The sequence below is a fragment of the Argiope bruennichi genome, chromosome 11 (genome assembly GCF_947563725.1).
Source record: "Argiope bruennichi chromosome 11, qqArgBrue1.1, whole genome shotgun sequence".
NCBI lineage: Eukaryota > Metazoa > Arthropoda > Arachnida > Araneae > Araneidae > Argiope > Argiope bruennichi.
In genome coordinates, this window is record NC_079161.1 from 9,958,853 (window position 1) to 9,974,793 (window position 15,941).

At 31.6% G+C, this 15,941-nt stretch overlaps 1 protein-coding gene across 1 annotated transcript in view; it reads right to left on the minus strand.

The window, feature by feature from the left end:
* LOC129957236 (multidrug resistance-associated protein 1-like) overlaps positions 1-15,941 on the minus strand; it is a 70,727-nt gene that overhangs the window by 25,932 nt on the left and 28,854 nt on the right. The window contains exons 15-21 of the mRNA XM_056069478.1: positions 9,350-9,546; positions 7,188-7,367; positions 5,939-6,106; positions 4,219-4,403; positions 2,898-3,093; positions 1,710-1,805; positions 1,506-1,626 (exon numbers count right to left, since the gene is read on the minus strand). Of these exons, the coding sequence (XP_055925453.1) occupies positions 1,506-1,626; positions 1,710-1,805; positions 2,898-3,093; positions 4,219-4,403; positions 5,939-6,106; positions 7,188-7,367; positions 9,350-9,546 (1,143 nt within the window). The remainder of the gene's footprint in view (positions 1-1,505; positions 1,627-1,709; positions 1,806-2,897; positions 3,094-4,218; positions 4,404-5,938; positions 6,107-7,187; positions 7,368-9,349; positions 9,547-15,941) is intronic.

The following is a 15,941-nucleotide window of genomic DNA, read 5'->3' on the forward strand; positions in this document are numbered from 1 at the left end:
ACTCAATTCTAGCAAAAATATAACTGTTTTAAAGCATTTGTCAAAAAATTTATTCTCAACGTAATCACATACTTTAATTCCAAATCTGCTTAAATTTTATATTTGATGTTTAACTTTCCAGACATTCGGTTAAGAAAATGGGTAGAATATAAAACTGATAAGAGTATTAAATTTCAAAGTTTTTGGTGATGAGTAATGATGAACAGACAGCTACACTGAAATTTGTAAAATTACAGACTTATTTTCTCAAATAAAATGGTATATTACAAAAGATTTTTACGATAAATTAATTAGTAAGGAAATGAAGTGTTTCACTTTAAAAATTAAAAAGAGAAACAATTTAATCATCCGATTTCTACTTCTTTCTCCGTCATAAAAAAAGGAGAAAAACAATTCATTCTTAGTATTAAATTATTTCAATTTTTCATGAATGATTATGAAAAGCATCTGATAAATGAAAAGGTTTTATCCTGTATTCTGCGCCCTATATTCCGATACATGCTTACACAATAAATGCACGGATATTATTACATTGTAAAAGAGAAAGTTACACTGACTTAAAGGTGATATATTAGGTGCTTGCATGTATTTTAATCAGCGACATCTATTGGTAAATATGCGAAGTATCTAATCAGTGAAAATGGTTTTGGGTTTTATCAATTTACTACTACTTTATTGTTAGCATTTTGAAATTTTCCATCTAATATGATTGAGTTATTCGGTGCATAAAGACCCCAATCTTGAGACGCTCCAAATTTTATTTTCGACATTCATTATTTTTTTTTGTTTGATGTGAAGAAATCTGCTGCTGAGGCCCATCAGACACTTTTAGAAACTTATAGTGATGCTATTCTGTCATATTCCAATTGTCCATTTTGGTGGTGATTTCGATGTCAATGATAAAGAACTGCCTGGAGGATCCAAAAAATTCGAAGACAATCAGTTGCAAGACTTATTGGACGAAAATGGGCAAAAGTTGTAGAAAATGATGGAAAATATTTTGATTGATATATATTGTACCCATTTTTCTCAATAAATGCCAAATGAAAAAATGATCAAAATACATGCAAACACCCAATAATTTTCAATTTCCTGAAAAACTAAAATTTTATATCTCAGAATATTGTCATTATTATATAATTAATTCATAGAATAAAAGTTCAGTGGGAAGATAAATGATGATTTGTTTTATAAAAAATGTTCTTTCCAAAATATTAAATGAGAAACCAAAAAATGTAGAAATTTTCAACAAAACCAGGCATTAACCCGTTTCACTGCTATGGCTCAGGCCTGATATCTGGCCTTTTTTGCTATCTCTCCTCTATAGTAGAGAATGGGTAATCTAATAAATGGTTAGGTATAATTAGAAAATAGGCAGTGAAAGTGTTAATGAAATCATTTAAAATGTAAACATGCAAATATTTTCTCACTCAGATTAACATCAACTTTTCACATAACATTTATTATTCATAAATAATAAATGCTTCATTTGCAGTAATACTTGCCTTGGCCGAATCCCAACAATCCGTAGATTCCCATTCTCATATTTCGAAGCGGTACGTTCTGTGAGCCATCAGGTAAAGGCTCGTCACTGCTCCACTGACTCAACCAAACATTGGAGCCGATCTGAAAGATTTTCGTGCGTTTCGATTCAATCTGCATCAACTAAAAGAATCATATTAGATTCATGAAATTTTGAGTCGACTCACTTCGAAGCACTTGAAGGCTGCAAAACCCAGCATGAAAAGGAATGTAAGATGCAGTGTTGCATATCGAAAGTATGTCCAAAATATGCTAGCTTTAACCTGTTGGAATAAGAAGAAACCAATTAGTACGATTTACAGCCAACTTTGCGGCATTTGGCGTAAAACTTAAAAGCATAAAAACAAATTGTAGGAATGGACTTCCCGATTTTTTTTCGTATATTTCCTAATAAAAGTGTCAGCCTTCTCTAGCATAAAAACTGAGAACCTTGACCAACACCGGAAACATTACGGCCAAATTTTTCTAATTTTTATTGGCTGAGTCCTGCATAAGAGCACTTTGTGCTTCGTAGTATAATGAAGAAATGCGAGTGTATGAGTTTTCGAAACCTTTTTGTCAACTGATTACAACAATTTTATACGGAAACACAATGAAGTGCCAGAAAAACTGGTACAACAATCCAATATCGTGCACAGCCCCCACGAGCACGCAGAATCCTCGCAATAAGATGTGGAATGGATTCAACTAATTTGTGAATGTATTCTGTAGACAGTTCACACCAAGATTCCTGCAATGCAGTCCACAAAGCCATGGGAGTGTGAGGTGGTGGGGATCTACTAAGGACAGCACGATGCAAAACATCCCAGAGTTCTCGATAATGTCCATGTCAGGAGAACTAGGTGGCCAAGAGAGGGAACAAAATACGGAAGAGTGCTCCTCAAGGCATCCGGTAACTACTGTATACCTGTGGGGTGGGGCATTATCCTGTTGGAATTTTCCACGCCATGAATAATATTGACATCATATTTAATTACATGTTTAAACATTTAACTGCTAAGCATTAACTACAGCTTCATTTTTTAAATATCTTTTTTATATTAAATAATTTTCAAAACTAGGCTAAAATATTTTAATTTCAAAGGAGACTCTGGGATTCAGATTCTCTTAGGATTCTATTTGATATTTGTTACTCGAGAATCGGTTTATTAAAAGTTCGTGAATATCAACTTACTCACCTAATATAACACAAGATATGCAAACATAAGTCGATTACTTATTAAAAGTTTATCAGTATCACCTTGCTCGCTCAGTATAACACAAGGCATGAAAACTTAAGTCAATTGATTATGGAAAAGGACTCTCATTTGTCACTCAGGAATCTGCTTAACAAAAATTTGTCAGTATCAACTTACTCGTCCAGTTTCCATCTTTTCGGTTTCAATGAATTGAGCTTTCTTCTTTTCGCTCTCTTCCACAGAGACTGTCCTGGATATAGTCCGGGAGAGAGACTTGGACAGGCGTGACTCCATCCTCTGTATCTGCGCTTTCAGGTCTCCAGCAGACATTCGCTTCGTTGCTTTGTCTTCGCTCTCCTTTGCTTCTGAAGAACTGAAAAACACCGATTTTACTCAATGCCATCCGAATAATACAAAATAGGAAGAGAAAATACAGACTGAATGTTTAAAGAAATTTTAAAGTTTTGATGACAAATTTTATAGAATTTAAAGACGCATTTAAAATCTTTATACAAGTTTTCGGTCTTAAAATGTTTAATAATTTTTCTTAATTTAGTTAACTGAATTTATATAAAATCAAATCATTTTATGGAATTATCCAATAAGATATTACATAAATTATGAAAAAAAAAAATAGTGTAACGAAATTTGCTCTAACTTTGCGCGGACGGAATGACTCAGAAATAGAATGCTATGAACTGAAAGCGACAGTTCGTAAGTTCGTATTTGATTGCAGCAAGTTGATTAAAAATTGTTTTGTGTTTGATTTACTTTCTGTTATTTCTCGTTTGTTCTAGAATGTTCTTATAATTTCTGTATCTTTCTAAATCTGGAAGATTCGAATCATTTCGTCTTGTGGATAAAAATAGATGCAAGGTTAAGTGTCGCGTTAAGATTAGCGAGTGTTATCTTTGACTTTAGTTAACACACGGTTTATCTACTTTATCTACGAGACAATTGTAAACATTTAATTTTGGATGACTTTAACTTCTATACTCATATTTTTAAAAACAATGTTTGGTATCTCCCCTTAAACTTGAAGAGAAAGTCATTAGTTCAAATTTAAGGTGTGGTTATTATTAAAAAAAGAAATTGGGAAGAATTAGAAAATAAGGAAGAACTAGAAAAATCAGGGAGAAGCATAAAGTAATAAACAAAGCAAAACTTCTAAAATGCTATAATTTATATAACTTTGAAAGTCAAAAATTGCTGAAGACGCCAGTATGCCAATACTATTAAAATACTTGCACATTTTAACAGTCATTAACTTCGGCAAATTAGCTAGTCGCCAAAGGCGGCAATTAATAAATAAAATAAACTGACGCAAGTGTTATTTTCATCACCTGATTCCTGTTGCAAATAATGACGCCCACATCAGCAGCCGAAAATAAAAGCAAAGGAAGTGCAATATAGCTAAGAATATATATATATATATATATATATATATATATATATATATATATATATATATATATATATATCGGTTTTGGAAATTCACCTCTCTCCGTCATATTCTTCTTCATTCTGTTTTTTCCGATTTTCTTCGATGAACCTTGCAAATTCTCCTTTCTGGCTCAACAAATCCCTGTAGCTGCCGGACTCCAAGATTTTGCCCTCTGACATCACGTAGATTTTATCAACATCTTGTAAAACTGAAATGTCATGAGTGGCGAGAATTCTGGTCTAAAAAGAAAACAACACAACAATGGACGATTTTCATTTATGTCCTCGAACAAACAGATCGCTCATGATAAATTCTAAAATATAATACTATTTCATTTTTGTCATCAAAATGAAATTGTTTAAAACTTTTCATACTCATTTTTTTAACTCCATCGTTTATGTGATATAATTTAAAGTTTATTTATGGAAAATTCCTTTTAAAAAGCTATACAAAAATACTCTCGAAATACTATCAGAAAAGTTATTTAGAAAAAAATTATATATATTAAAAAAAACTCTATTTAAAGATGAGATATTTCGAATAAATTTTCGAATTCAGTGAAATTATTTGAGTTTAAAAATTTTTAAAACGGAATCCAGCATAAAAAGTGTCATTTATTATAAAAGGTCGAATGAAGGAACTAAAAAAAGAAGGTAGACAACCATTTGTGGAAACAAGAAAAGATAAAAATATTAAACTAGTCTTTTTAAAGATTAAATGTTTAGTTGTCAGGAATCGGTAGAAATGATAATGAAATCAAAAATTAAACTTTTGAATAAAATATAACATACTATTACAAATTAAGGAAATTGCAATTCTCTCATGAAATATACTTCTTGTTTAGTCAATTTTTAAAAAGGAACAAGCAAATTTTTATAGTATTTTTACTTTATTAATTTTGAAACGAAAGAACTTCATAAGAAATTTCAACTTTAATTTGAAGAAATGCTCTATACTCATTTGCTATAATTCAAACGGAATTTTTTCAAAGGTCGTATGGTCTAATTTTTTTATTTCTACTGACAACCAAATATTGCAAAGCAATCACATTTTTAGATTAGGAAAGGTACTTATACTTTTATGAATTTTGAGTGACTTTCTAAAATAATATCATAGAATATAAATCATGATCTGATTTGGAATTTGTTTGCAAATTAACATCGTGTTGAGTTACTTTATGGTCAGTTATTAGATGCAGAATAATTTGACTAGATGAAAAAAGTGACGTTTATGCTCCGATTCTAGTTATGCAAAGTGACGTTAAGGCGCTAGTAGCATTATGCTAGGCAGTCACAATTTTAGATTAGGAAAGATACGTACACTTATTCTCTTAGAAAGTAACTTAATATTTATAAAAGTATATCGGGGAATATAAATAATGATTTGATTTGGAATTTATTTGCTGGATTATATCATGAATATAAATCATGATATGATTTTGAATATATTTGCTAGATTAACATCGTGCTTTGAGTCACTTTAGGGTCAATAATTAGATGTGGTATAATTTCACTGGATGAAAGAAGTGTTTTCCTGATTTCTCTTATTTAAACCATGTGTTTTTATTGTACAATATGTACAACAATATACAAATACTGAATGCTCAACAGTTAAAATTGTTGCGTAACATCAGCATGTGCAACATTGTATCGCCTACTGAATTACAAAAATCATTTCTCCTATTCGCTTTAAAATATTTTTGACAGATAATTTAATTTAACTCCATATAATTTTAGACCAAAACCAAATTTAATATTAAAATAATACAGTTTACCTTTCGTCGCAAGGCTCCGTTGGGTCCAATAACGTGCTTAAAAATGTGAGCTCCGACGTGCGAATCCACTGCACTGAGGGGATCGTCCAGGAAGTAAATGTCGGCATCCTGGTACACAGCCCTGGCTAAACTGACTCGCTGCTTCTGGCCACCGCTTAAATTAACGCCCTGAGTAATTTTCAAAATAAGTAAATTATAAATTAGCAACTAAATATTTTTTTAACAAATAAATTGGAGATCCCTCTTAGAAAGATGGATAAAGTCTTCATTTTCTTAAATTGTTTTTGAAAACATACTCAATAAATTAATGCATCCTAACTTTGAATACGTTATCATTGTCTCACTAATAAAAATTTCTGTAATGAATTCAAAGATAAGCAACTCATATAAGATAAACTCGTTAGAAACATTCAGACTTGCCAGATCTACGATTTCTAGTTATATCCATTTTCATAAAGATTTATATTTATTATTACATGTTTTATTTGAAGATTTCTCAGTATATTGGTGTGAAAATTAAATCATATAGAAAAAATCGTGAACTGTATACCATATAATTCTATAATATGACCAATAATTAATTTTTTATTGAAATTTTCTTTTAATGATATTATGTAATATAATTCATATTCTGCAAATGAGCATGTTGCTATGTCATATTTTTCTATATTTTCATAATTGTCCATAATTGTTTTTTGAGTTAAATCTTAAGCTCAAAATTATTTGGAATGTCAGATGTAATCAAAAGGTTAATTTCACAGCACCATAAAATTTTCAAAATTAATAATTAATATTCAATTTCTTTTTAAATTAAGACATTGGAGTAAGTTTCATTAGATAAAAATTTGCTTTTCATTTAATTTCATTAATATTTCTAGTTAAATTAACACCAATTTAGACGATAACAATGATTATTATTAATAGGTTGTTGTATTTTGAATTCTTGAGCACGCTCGGAAGATTAGACAAATTAATTAACAAATTGTGGGATGTTATCGTATGGCTTCGATATCTTCCGCATTTCTGGAGGGATTTACATTAAACACTTATAATCGTGTTGAAATGAAACTTTCAGGTATCATTTTTAATTACCGATGAACAACAAAGTTGTACTTTGTGTTAAGAGACCTGCAGATTATAAATTATTTCATCAATAGATATGTTGATCAGAAAGATAATATGAAGAAGAAAAAGGGCCACAAGCATTATTGATTTTTTTTTCACTTGATACATTTCTATCGGAATTCACCTTTTCGCCAATCTCAGTGAGATCTCCTCCTGGCAGGATCTTGAGATCTGGCTTCAAACAACATCTGCTGAGAGTCAAATCATACTGCGCTCTTTCCATCGGTTTTACAAAGAGGATATTTTGGCGGAGAGTGGCATTCTGAATCCAGGCTTGCTGAGAAACATACGCCAAGCGACCACCCTGGAAAAGAAAGTCAATTAACATGTATTATGTTGTTTTTGCTTATGGCGCTTGTCATAGACAAGCCCGCTGACAAAGTCGACGATTTCAAGCCGAATTTTAGCGTCTCTGGCTTCAATAGCTCCACCTAATGCCAAGAGTATGTCTTGGCTACTCATGCGTCACAGCCCTTTTGAAGAGGCAGCATTCATTCATACATTTCCTTCACTCATCCACAGATTGTAATTTAGTCCTGAATCAGAGAACGATCACCTCTGAATCAGTACCTCTAGTGATATTGTTCCTATTTGGAGGACTATATAGCTAAGACAGATTTATGCGTCCACCAGTCACCATAGACAAGAGGAGTCTTCGGTTGGTGGGGTTCGAACTCACAAACCAAGGGATGCGAATCCAACGCCCTACCAACCAGGTTATCGCAGCCTTAACATGTATTGTGATACATTAAATACTTTTACTATGAGGTAGCCCTCTTTAAAAAGAACAATAAATAATAACTGTGCCCTTCTTTTTGACAAAAGGACGTCACTTACACTCCATGGAAGCAAAATATTTCCTATTCACTTCACTTAAAATGATAGGAAAGTATATATGTTCAGAACAGACTGTTCTTCCTCTTTATCACGGTATATTTCTGTTTCTATCTATTTGAGGCCGCGCCAACATGCAGCTTCAAGTGCGAGAGATGAATCTGGAACTTAAGAGTAGAAGCAATGCGAATTCTTGAAAAGCAAGATTTTTTCCCTTTCATCAATGTTCTATGTGCAGTAATGGGTAAAGTGCTAATGTATGTTTTAAATTCAATATAATCTTTCAATACAGATCATATTCAGCATTATTTAATGGCGACAATTTGTAAATGGAATTTTTCGCAGTTAATAGTAGAAAAAAATCCATACATCCCGGAACGAAAGAAAAAGTAGGCAAGTCTTGATATTATATTTCTTGATTCTCAAGATTCACATTTTTTGTGAGGGACAGATAGGGATACAATTATCTATACACTTTGATGGCATCTTTTATTAAATGCAAATATTCAATTGTTTCAAACGTTTTCTGTGGTACAGTGCTTTGCTCAAGGATTAAAGGCTTCAGACTCGAAGCTTGATTTCACCAAAGATTATTTCGAATATGTAGAATCAATGCACGTTTAATTTGATGTCGAAGTTCCTCTCTCAGTTTGAAAAAAAGTGAATTTGGAGCGAAAATTAACTGTTTAAAAGACATCCTCATTATGTCACTGATATTATTTGAACGAAATAACAAGGTTCATTCTAAAACAATCCTCGTTTAGCTTCAAAATAAGATTTTGATGCAAACAAACTAAATCGGCATATTTAAAGGAAAAGTCACCAAATATTTCGACCACCAATTTGGAATATTCTTCAACTATTCCAAAAACTACTGACAGAATCAAAGAATTTATTTGTTAATGTGAGTATCTTTTTTCAAATTAAAATGCTACATTTTTTCTGTTTAAATTCTTGTGACAATCAAATTTACTTAACTTTCCCAATTGTTTATCTTGCTGTTTCCTCATATCAGAAATCATTCTATTTTCTGCTGAAACTTGCGATTTTTGCTTCCGATTTTTTTCTCTACCAATACGTATTGAATTTATATTACGCATTTAACGTTTATATTCACTTCGTTCTGGAAACAATTTCTCTATTTCGCAAACGTTGCATATAAATAGTGTTTTAAGACATCGACATTTAAGGGATTAATATTATATTCATTCGAAACCCACTTTTATTATCCGCACGGCCCTTTCTGTGGCGTCCATTTCATCCATTTTCCAAACATTGCATAATAACATTTAAAGAAATCGACACTTAATCATATTTTATTCACCCTTAACCCATCTTCATTATCCGCACAGATCCTTCTGCGGCGTGCATTGGAGCTATTTTGAAAATGTTACGTATAAATAATGTTTTAAGAAATAGGCACTAAATGAATAATATTCACCTCTAACCCACCTTCATTATCCGCACGGTTCCTTCTGCGGCGTACATTTCTCCAAGAATGGCAGAGAACAGGGCGCTCTTTCCAGCACCTACAGGCCCCACAATGGCTACCAAACTTCCATGCTTAACTGACAGAGATATATCACGGAGAAATGGAAGATCTTCTTTTGTCCAACAGAAAGTTCCCCCGTCGATTTCTATTGCATTGTCTGTGAAAAATACCAAATAACAATTTAGAAAGTTTTCGTACGTTCTTTTATTTCTATATCCAACCAAATAGGAACCTTTTGAGGTTTAGAAGGTTTTGAGGTAAAAAGTAAATGACATAAAAAGTCATAATTAAATCAACACCAGTCACTTAACATTTTTTTTTAACAAAATAAAATTTTTAGGTTCAATATTAGCTGTAAATGCGCAATCGATTGTATGATGTAAAAGTTGTGGAAAAGGAAGAACACTTGGACAGAACATTACCTTTCAAACTTGGCATGTAGTTATTTCTTGGGTAGTTGATTTTCACTAAGAAACAGCTTTCCAAAATCTTTATTTAACATTTAATAAAATGTTAATCAAAAAATTTAAAGTGTTGATGCATATTGTTACATAAAATATATGTATTTGGTGCATACGCACACCATATATAAATTTTAAAAATATTCATTAGTATTAATGTGGTACCGAGTATCTCACTTCACGCCATTGAGCAGCGCCTCTGGTGGAGAAAACGAGAGTTTCTATCAGTTGACACCTAGACGAGGCGAGGTGTAGCGTAGCCGACGAGAGATAAGGCCGCAGCGAAGAATTTCTTTATTGCTCTGACGTCATATCCGGTAGGGTTACTCCCGTGATCCTTTCTTCTGACTCTTGTTTCGTTCATTTCGTTGTTTTCCCGCTCTGTTTGAGTGTGAAATCTTAGCCATTTTATTTTGCGTTTTTCTCATCACTAGTTTTGTGGATTATAAAATGCCATTCACTTGTTGTGTACCCAACTGTAAAGGAAATTATAAAACTGGGCCCAAAGTTTCAGTTTTTAATTTCCCGAAAGATGGGAATCTACGAAAACGGTGGATTGCCGTCATTCACAGAAAGGATTTTGAACCCAGCAAGAACAGCAAGGTATGTAAACTATTTCGTCAATTTTATTAATATATTATTCAAATCCCCGTTTCATGATATAACGTAAGAATTATGTTATCTTATTTTCTTCAAAAATGAGATATCGAAATAGGTCTTACTTTTAAACAGAATCTAGTACTAATAAGATAATTTTCTTTATTAATTATTTTTGCTCTGCTTGATTATTGATTCCTGAGCATCATTTATTGCTGTTTATTTATTTTATATAATATACATGTATTTACCATTATCAAGTTTGAAATGCTAATAATTCCGAATCGGGGTCAGATCATGATGCATAGTGATAAAGATCCTTTTTTCCAATTTATAGGTGAGCAGCTATGTTTAAAAGAAATGCGAAAATTAACATATTCCCCAGAGATGTTGGTGTTTTGTACACTTTTGTATGGCTTGGCTCCAAATGCATATCAATTTATTAGAAAAAGTAGTAAACTTATTTTGCCCCACCGAACAACAATGCAAAATCTATGCTCATCACCAGGCATTAACCCTCAGTTAGAACAAAATGAAAAATACTTTTTAAATTATTTAAGTCAGAGGGTTCTGTATTTATCTGATTTAGATAAAAAAAGTTATATTGCAGTTTGATGAGATTCACATAAAACCATATGTTGATTATAAAGCAGGAAACATTGTTGGTCTCTCAAAAAATAATGGCCAGTTGGCTACCTCAGCACATGTATTTCTGATTTCAAGTGTGACCTCTTCTTACAAAGATGTTGTACATGTGTGGCCAGTTAAAAGCATAAAATATGATGATTTGCATTGCATGATAAGGAAAATAATCAATAAGTTAGAAAACATTCGCTTTGCTGTTGTTAGTGATAACAATTCCATTAACAGAAGTGCAATGTCCCAATTTGATTCTCAGGTTGATCCAAAAAAGAAAAAACAATTTCGAATGGTTTATCTTCATCCATGTGATAAAGAAAGGCCTTTGTTTTACATGATTGATCCAGTGCATTTACTTAAAAGTGTACGAAACAATTAGTTGAACCAAAAAAATGATGGTAATTCATTTTTTCCCCCAAATTTTGAAAAGACATGAAGAGAAGTTTTCACCAAGCTTCTTTTGCGTCACTTAGAAAATTACATAATGTTGATGCTAATAACTTAGTTAAACATAACTGTAAATTAACATTAAAAGCATTATCTCCTTCAAGTCTTGAGAGACAAAATGTCAGTCTTGCCTTAACAGGTTTTTAATGACCATACTGTTGGGGCATTGCAGGAGGTTGGCAATAAATATGAAATTCAACATTTTGCAGATACAGCTGAGTTTATTAAAATAATCTTGACTTGGTGGAAGGTTATGAATTTAAAATCCCCTAGTATAGGTTTAAGAGAAAATGATAAATTTAAGCAGCCTCTATTGTACATGGTTAATGATGAAAAAGTTCAATTTCTTGACAAATTTTTAAATTGGTTGAACAAATGGGAAGAAATGGGCTGTACAACTGGTGGATTGTCAAATGAAACACATGCTGCCTTAAAAGTAACCACAAATGCTATTGCAGAGATAGCTGTTTACTGTAAAGAAAAGTTTGGATTAGATTTTATTTTGCCAGGAAAATTTCAAACAGATAATTTAGAAAGTAGGTTTGGTCTGTATCGACAAATGTCAGGTGGCAATTATCATATATCTATAAGGCAGCTGTTTGAAACTGAAAAAAAGATTAGAATACGTTCTTTATTAAAATTAGGTATATCTTCCAAAACTTTTGGTCAAGTTTTAATTACAAATAATGATTTGCAAGATTTTGGTGATGTAGATGAAGAAAGTGTAGTTCTTTCATTTTGGCCAAATATTCAAGTTAATGATGAGGATATAGAAGAAGTTAGGGAGGTTTTAGGTCCATTAACCTACATAGCAGGATATTGTGTATTTATTGCTGTTAAGAAAATAAAATGTGATATCTTCAAAAGTAATTTAACAGTAGATAAGACAATTGAAATTGATGAAAGATATGGGCTCATTTTTAAATTAGACAGGGGCCAGCTTCTTTGTCCTACACCAAATATAGTTAATGCTATTGTACATAATTATATTATTTTTAAAAACCTCTGTTTTAATTTTGAAGATGATTTTATTGCATCTGAAAATCCAAGAAAGATTGCTTTGGGACTATCTGAAAATTATTTAAATTCTGAAAACTTAATTTGAACATTATTGTGATAATAAACATAGTGATGAAAAAATTCTCAAAATGTTACTGGGGTCATCTACAAATATATTTTTAAATAATTACTGTAAAGAAAAAAACCAGTGTAGGAAACAAACTGCAAAACAAAAAAAAAAAAATCGTAAACTTCAAACTCTAAAATAATTTTTTTTAATATTATAAATTGTATCTAAAAAAATTAATTTTGTTTACTTAGTTTAAATTTTAAAGTTACAATAAAGGATTTAAAATTCCCCATATTTTAAGAGATTGTCCTTGGTTTTAATAGCTTTCTTTCAAGCAAAAATTTAGCATTCCTGACATAATAATCTGATTATTGTAAATTCTTTGCACATACATTATTTCATATGTAGAAGACGTGTCTGGTTTGTAAGAAATTACAGTTTAGCTTTTATGTAAATTTTTCTTTTATACAGGAGATACTTTTAATTACATATTCTATTTTGCATATTATATGCTGCTTGAAAGAAATGTCCCAATGGTCTGGCTTAAGTGATAGACCAGGCATATCTGGCTTTCACTTGAGCTCTAGTCTTTTAGGACTTTATCATTTCTATTATCTTCAAATACTGAGCAGAAATTTCTGGCTTTTTATAAGGTTAGTGAATTTTTATTCTCTTATTAAATTATATAGACTTCACTGAAATATAAAGACAATTTATCAAAGATTATCTTTACAATAAATCTTTGTATATTATGTTTGAATTTCCTCTTTGAGAAATTTAAATAATTTATTTTTATATTTTAAAGAGGTTGGTAAAAAAGCTATATCAACTGATTGTCACTGTAGACCTTGTGTTTGTGAGGAAAAAAAGAATGTTGACATTAGAAATAACTTTAAAATGTTGCCTATAGTAAAATCAACGAGAAAATCTAAAATCTTTCACTGATGTTTTGAAGTTAATAAAATTATGCTGTAAAATTTTTCACTTATGCATTATTTAAGGCATAGCATTTGACATGGGGAGGGATAGAGTTGGCATGAATGTCATGATCTGATAATTTGTAAACTGTGTGATTTGTTTTGTTAAGCATTTCACAGAGTAATGTAAGAAAACACTTCTGTTATTTTTCGTCAAGATCTTGGTCTTTTAACTCTTAATCACTAATAGTTTAAATATGTTTATCATATTTGTAAATATTCTCTCCGGAAAAATATATTTGAAATCAAATAACACTTTAATAATAAAATAGAACAAATATTTATAATAATTTTTAGTTCTCAAATTTTGCAATTGATAATGGAAGAAATTTATTATCTTTCCCCCTCAAGAAAACAGGCAAAATTCTTTAAATGCATTGAAAAATTTGAAATTTATATTCTAAAGAGATACTTTTATCATAAATTTTTACTTTAAAAAGATTAAAAATACTCCCTTTTTCTTAAATAATCGTTATATTAAAGATAGACAATAAAAAAAATTCCCATGTTTGTTAAAGTTCAAAGTAAGTTTTTATTTCTATTTAGTTAGCATTTTTAATATCAACGAAAAAAGAACGTTATGATTTTAGTATATCTATCTCCTTTGAACTTAAAATAAAATTTCCAACAAATTTTGAAAATAAAAGGAAATAAATCCCCATCTAAAATGGAGACAAAACGATGTATGCAACAGTTCGCTATTCCCGAATCGGTAGAGAATAACCCTAGTGATGATGACGTCACGAAGCAGCACTGAGGCCTTATCTCTCGACGGCTACGGGTGTAGACGAAATATTACTACGCATTACTTAAAAGACGAACTATTACGAGGCTTTGTTTAAAAGACGAACTTTTATGTTAGCTCTGAACCTGATCATCGTAGTCTCATCCTGTAAATTTGTCATCTCCAATTTGTTCATCATAATTTGTGTAACATTATTAACCTAATTATAATGCCATTCATTAAATTCTCAAATATCAACTAACTCGAACTTGTTATTGCTTGGAAATCACCTCCACAATAATCTGATTCCGGTATAATTTTATCTTCAATTTTAACAATTTTTGAAAACATACTTTGGCACGAATCTAAACAATACTTTCCATTTTTTTTAGGTATTGGATTTGTATCCGATCGTGCTGCGACTAGGTTAAAATACTTCTTTTATGCAAATAAGTGAAGAAACTGGATTATAGACAAGTTAAAACTCAGAGCTTTGTACTTGAACTCGACGTCTGCGTCAGAAGTTCTATTTCGGAACCAGATAGACAACTTGCAATCTATTTATTTAAATTTTACCTTCAGGCTTTTAACATGCTTTTTTGTAGAAATATTTATGGGATGTTTAATCCCTTTTATACTACAATATTTTCTGAAGTTCTCAAGGAAAAATTCCGAATTTCATTTAATTTTTGATGAAGAAATATTCTAACAAAAGTTTAAAGAATAAACGAGAATTTCACTTTCTCATTCTCTAGAAAGTGCTTGAACTGAATTTCGTAGCACACGCACTCAGAGAGAAACCACCTTTAGTTTCTGCACATAGAATTTCAACGTGGGAAAATGAAATTCCGGAGAAGAGTGACAGTAAGGTCTGATTAGTTTAGTTTAGATGTATTAACGTCCCGTTTTGAAAGCAACACTAAGGACTATTTGGGGACGGACCTCGTTATTTTGAACCGCGGTCAAATGACGGCGACGACACCTGAGCTAGCATCCCCCTCTCCAAACTTTCACACCACACTAGCGGGAGGACGTTTGGCCCCGACGGATTTAGCGAGAACCATACCCGCTTACATGGCGGTTCTTCGGTGGAATTGGGTTTCAGACCTGAAACCTTACGGTACCGAAGCCGAAACCTTGCCACCATTCCATCGCGGCCCGACATTCAAACAAAATATGTCGGATAGTTAAACTATCACCACAGCGGCTATAAGTTGGTGGTGGCTGCTTAAAAAGCATACATTAATGAGTTATTCGAGAATGGCCAATACATAATCGTGCTAGTATAACATTGCATTTGCGATTTAGGAAGGAGCAAAGTTTAATAAAAGGTTTGACAATATGTAGTTTGTTTTCAGTCTCAAGGTTCCATTGGCTCTGCCAATTGTGGAAAAGCATTTACGAACGGAAAAAGGTATATCAACATAAGGAATGACCTGTTTGTAGGATTCGTTTGCTAATTTTGCAGCAATATCCACTATTTCATTCCTTTGAATACTCACATGGGAAGTAATCGAACAGAAAAGAATTTCAAAACCACTTTGAAATAGATCCTTAAGCAAATTCTTAATATCGGAAATATATGCACGATCGCGTGATTTTCCAATGATGGCTTGTGTTTAAACTTTCACAACTTTT